The 6000-nt window shown below is 30.8% G+C and overlaps 1 protein-coding gene across 1 annotated transcript in view; it reads left to right on the top strand.

The window, feature by feature from the left end:
- Positions 1 to 1990: 1990 nt before the first annotated feature.
- The window catches only part of LOC124358316 (flocculation protein FLO11), a 54637-nt gene continuing 50627 nt past the window's right edge, over positions 1991 to 6000 (top strand). Inside the window, exon 1 of the mRNA XM_046810615.1 lies at positions 1991 to 2234. Within this exon, the coding sequence (XP_046666571.1) occupies positions 1991 to 2234 (244 nt within the window). The remainder of the gene's footprint in view (positions 2235 to 6000) is intronic.

Below are 6000 nucleotides of genomic sequence, written 5' to 3'. Positions count from 1 at the left end.
ATTTCTAAAACGTATGTAATACTGCTTAAACTTATCATCACTAGATCTATACTTAACTTCATTAAAACGCAATGTTTCTATTATTTCCGATCGGTATGATTGATGAGAGGAGAATTGGTTTTCCAGATATGGTAATCCAAGTTCTTACCCAACCATCATAATACTATTCTCAATATTATGTAAAAAGATATAAATAAATTACCAAGTTAATATTTTATAAGTTAACATAATTTAGAACTGTACTGTTGTGCTGTACATTTGAAAATTGAATCTGTTGTTTCAGTTATAGTGGATGTTAGACTGTTTTCTTTGGAAGGACGTAACTGTTATGATGTTTAGAACAGTTGTTATGAACAGTATTTTGAAGTAATACTTTGTTTTAGATGATTATAGTTACATAGCTCTATGTTATTGTGAAATAGAAACCCTGTTTTAGTCATTTGTTTATTCTTTATTCCTCTGAACGTTTTTATAGATACTCTATATCATAATCTCTAAATATTGAATCAGACATGTTATAAATTGAAGACTGATTTCAAAATATTTTATAATAATTAATTGTAAAAATACATATATGTCCAGAATGCATGTATAAAATTAATTAGCATTTAATCTTTAAAATAGTTTGATTGTATAGGGTGGGGTAAAGTAACCAACACTGTCTTTTTGAGAATGAAAATACAATTTCAAAAATTAACATGCCCACTAGTTAGCCTAGACATTTTGAAATAGCAATTAATATCTTCTTACATATCAAATTAAAGAACACAGAAATCATCATTGCTACTGCAATAAATCCTTATTTTATCCAACTAAAACTTATTAGTTATTAATTTAGTTTATTTTTGGTTTTGATCGTAAACTGCTTTGTCAAACATAACTAATAAAATACTTTGGGAAGTGATCATTGTACTGCTAAATTAAATGTTAATAAATTTCCTTCTTCCCAAAATAGATATTGCTTATTACATAATTTTATAACTTGGTAGTTCACAATATGTGTTAACATTTTAAAAGTTGATCCCCTCCTCATTTTGAAAAAATTGAAAAACATAAAACAACTTCAAAAACATTTCAAAATGTTTAATAAAGATATCCTAAAACTCTGTATCTTATTTTCAATTATCTAAACGTTAATATAAATAGAAATAAGTTTGACTTATTATAAAATGTACAAACCCCATTGTTGATCATTTACCATTTTGCTTATATAAATAAAAAAGCCTTGTTAAAGGTGCTATACTCTTTCATTTATTCAGTTTTATTTAGTCACAGTATGGGATCCACTTAAAACTTTGTGTTTTTCCTCGTCTTTTATTTTGGGAAAAATAGTCTAAATGAAACTGTTCTTAAAAAACATTTCAAATAATCTGTCAAATATTTCCTTAAACTTTTTCATTAATGAAATTATGAAAGGGAGGCTTGATTTAATTTCTATTAAGTATAAAGAACTTTTCCTTACGATTCTTAATTTACCATGGACTCAACTCCATATGCAGGAACATGGACCATCGTAGATTTAAAAAATTAATTGTTTCACTTCTCTGTTCACTGGCTTGTAAATACTGTACAGTAAACTGTTTAGTTAAAGATCAAATATTTTAATTTCACAGTTTAAAATGTAATACATTTTATTCTGAAATCTAAAATCATGCTTCTGGTTGTTAAAAATGCAGACATTACTAGTTTATACTATCCATTTGGTTGTTATTGTCTTTTCTCTGCTTGATAATTAATTGTACTCTCCTATCAATCTCATTAGAAAAAGTATGATTTTTTAAAACATCTCATTTCAAACTAGAGAAATTTTACAGAGAATGATACTATAACAATGAGACTTTAATAAAACAACATTAAAATATTTTATACTGAATTTGTTATTTATGTTTAATTAAATTGATTTAGTTCTTATTCATAAAGAAAGAGTTGTGTTGGTGTGTTAACTGAAATTGTAAGACTAACTAACATATATTGTTTGCCTAAGGATACTATGGAGCCTAAGTCACGGAGTGCAGGCATAGCTCCGTTTGCATCAGTGGAGGACCTGAGTGACGAACAGGAGCACGATAGTCCGGGGGCCGGGGACAAGCACCGCCTCACACTGCCGGGGGTCAAGGAGGAAGCGGGGGTTAAGTCCCCGAGGATGGGGGTTCCCACGCCACGCATCGACATTTCCCGTGCCAGCAGTTCTTCTCATCAGGATGACAGCAGTCCTGAGAGGGATCTATTCACAGGTATATATATATATATATATATATATATATATATATATATATATATATATATATATATATATATATATATTAGCTTTGTTTTCCTTTTAAATTGAGGGTGTTTCAGCTTAAAGGGGGTGGCGCAAAAGTCACTGGACAGTTGGTTAAAACAAGACTAGATTTATTTGAAATTATTTTTTATTATAAAAAATACTTACATTATTTTTTATATTCAAATTGTTTTCCGTCTTCATTAATACATCTTTGAAGTCTTTCTGGAATACTGTTACATATTCTACGGCATAGTGTGGGATCATTGTCCAAATCATAAAATGCGTCATGTATGTAGTCTTTCAATTCGTCAATAGTATGAGGCTTTCGAGAATAAACAGAGTCCTTGACTACTCCCCATAGGAAAAAATCCATTGGTGTGATATCTGGTGAACATGGGGGCATGTCAATATCTGCCCTTCGACCAATAACTTTTCTTTGGAAACGTTCATTTAAATAATCGCGAACGGCAGTGGCGTAATGTGGTGGAGCACCATTGTGTTGAAAGTAAAGTTCTTGAAAGTTTTCTGCAAACGTCATGAGTCCTGGTACCACGTAATTCTGAAGCATATCCAAATATTTATCTCCTGTCACTGTTCCTTCAAAAGAATATGGTCCAAGTACGCCAAATGATGATATTGACCCCCAAACACTCACACCAGGTTGATTCAGCTGTTGCTCTAACAACTTTGATTGTCAGTATACCAATAAGTACAGTTATGTCTGTTAACTTGTCCGCTTAAGTTAAAATTGGCCTCGTCAGACCAAATAATTTTATTAAAAAGGTTAGGATCATGTTTGTGTTGGTTAAGCAACAATCCACAAAACTGAAGTCGTCAATCTGGATCATCTTCAAGTAACCCATGTAATAAACGTGGAATGTAAGATTTATAATTCTGTTTGTGTAACATTCTTTGCACTGACCTTCGTGATAAATCCAGTTCAGATGCTAATCGTCTGTTCGATTTTCGAGGACTTTTGGTTACAGCTAAACATACCCGCAATAAATTGTCATCAGTTGAGACTGTTGTTGGGCGGCCAGACCTTGGTGCATCCATAACAGATCCAAGTTGTTCAAATCTATCTCGTATGTCTTACACTGTTTTTCTAGATGGTGGTTTTGATCTAAAGTGTATTCCCCATTCATTAACAACTGCAGTAGCACCACTTTTATAAAATGTTTTAACGCGAATATCCTTTCTTCTTTCGTTAACATTATGACTAATGTTTAACAAAAATTATATTAGAAAAATAATAATTTGGGGACTACAGCTTTAAACACATGTCACAGATGAACTCACCAGTTCGATTGTTGTGTGTTTCATTGCATTGTATTGCCAACTTAAAAAGGTATAATTATCAACATTTAGTAATACCAACATCACGGACAAAAACTATTGTACTACGTCTTGCTGTTATTTTTTTTTTCTTTTAACCAACTGTCCAGTGACTTTTGCGCCACCCTGTATACTAATTTATTTATTCAACAAAAGTTTTTTGTGTTGGCTGGATTACAATAAAAAAAGTTATTTATTAAAATTTACCTCCAAGTTAAATTTAGTCTAGAAGAATATTATTACAAACCCAATAAATTGGAATTAAACCATACAAGCATATTTTATAATTTGGTTTATTTATGTGTACTCTTTTTAACATACACAGCATCCTCAGCATTTTAATGGAAATTCCAAAGTTCTTTGAAGTAAAGCAAGGTCACTTTTAAGATTTAATACATTTTTATTTCATTATTCTCTGAAGAAGTATTTTAACATAAGTGCAGTTGCTAATATCTAATATGCAAAGAAATAAATATGTGATTTAAGTATAATTTTCACTTTGACTATTCTTAATTGTATATCTGATTAAATTTTAAAAGTTAATAATTTTCGATAATATATCATTTTTATTAATAGCATACATGTTTATCTTTTTATTATTCAAATTATAATTTAGTCCTTTGTTGAAAAATCATGTTAAGACTTTTTTTAACAAGAGACTAGACTAGACAGAAACTAAGATAAACAAGAGAGTAGGCTAAGATGAACAGTTATTAACTTTGCTGGTGAAGAGTAGTGTAGTATAGCTGTTGAATAAGCCTCCATTTTTAATTTCCCAAACAATGCTTTTCTTATAACAAAGCATTGTAGTCAAATATTACTTCTAAATCCATCACTTCAGTGTGGTACTGTATAAGCCAGGCTTTTGGTGCAAGCATAGAAAACATTAAATTAATGCTATCCTTTCAATTACAGTAAACCAGGATAAAAATTAAGAATGTTGTGTTACATATTATTTTATTATTGCCTTTAAAAGATTTACACTGTTTTTAAGCATAGGCTTATTTTACTTGTACAATGTAAATAAACAATGCATTTGAATTATTTTATTAAGTGAAGATATTAACATTTTTTTACTATTTTAAAAATTTAAATAAATACCAAAGATAATTGAAACACAGATATCGGCAATCAGGACAAGTATTTTACTACTTAAAACAACACCATCAGAGTGTGCTAAGAATAGTTGTCCCTATGAGAGTTCTCTGTTTTCTCTTTATCCTGCTTAATATGTTTTTTTCATTTTTCCTTCTGAAGAGGGCACAGTTTGTAACTCATAACAATGTACACTTGGGTTTATTAAGCTCTCCTAACCCATTAAGTTGCAGATTTTGGTAGGTTCACAAATATTCTGTGGTCTGTCTCTCTTGCATCCAAGTGATTAGGAAAAGCTATACCAATCCACTCTTGCTAACACTCTAGATGACTGGACAGTGCAATCTGCAGTTTTCCTCTGACCCGTTTACTTAATTGAAAATCTAAAATATCTTAATCATTCAGTTCTAGTCTCTTAAGATTTTTTGAAAAGGGTCCTGGTTTGTAAACACTTTGTTATTTTTAATATTTCAGGGTAAAACCCATTGTATTGTTTTCTCCAAAGGATTTTTCAATAACTTTGAATGTTTCAGTCAGTGAGTATTCCTTCACAGTGAGTTTGTAGCTATCTCTTCCACTTCTTTACAACTTCCTTTCTGAAACTAATCAATCAATCTCTTTATTGATTCGTTCAGTTAACAAACTGCAATTACTAATAGGGCACATCAGTTCGAGATTCCAGACCTTTCAGGAAGGAGCTGAAATTCTTGCAGTAAGTCAGTCTTCTTGTTGTCTGAGTTAAGGCTCTTCTTATAACAAAGCATATTTATACTTTATACACAAAGAGAGACTGTGTTCAGTTTCTTATTTTTACTACAATGCCCATCTAAAATACAGAGTACAATTCTTGAGAATTTTCCTTCTGTACACGCATGTTGTATGTCTTGTAATAACTTATTACTGTGCATCTCATACATCAGTAACCGTCAGAACTTTTCCATTGTTTTAATGAAAGGGAGTCAGACTTATCAGCCTATATAAATTTATATGAGTAGCTCTTTTCCTAATCAACAGGACTAAAGCACTTCTTCATGACTTTTAGATATACTATAAACTCAAACTTAAATGAAATGAACCCTAAGTATAAATATAAATGCTAAAAGTTGTAACTGATTTGTAAGAATACTACATTTGCCAGTTTTAGCAGTAGTGCAGAGAACTAACCTGTTTGCTTCCTCCTTAGCCCTGGATAGTTTAGAAACCTCCGCTCTGACTTGGCTTTTTTTTGTGTAAAAATATTTTTTCTTATGCGATTTTTTCATTTTTCTTTCCCATACAGAGTTTATACATTCCCACTAAAGACT

The sequence above is a fragment of the Homalodisca vitripennis genome, chromosome 3, assembly GCF_021130785.1.
Source record: "Homalodisca vitripennis isolate AUS2020 chromosome 3, UT_GWSS_2.1, whole genome shotgun sequence".
Taxonomy (NCBI): domain Eukaryota; kingdom Metazoa; phylum Arthropoda; class Insecta; order Hemiptera; family Cicadellidae; genus Homalodisca; species Homalodisca vitripennis.
This window is presented reverse-complemented; position numbering and strand designations above follow the sequence as displayed.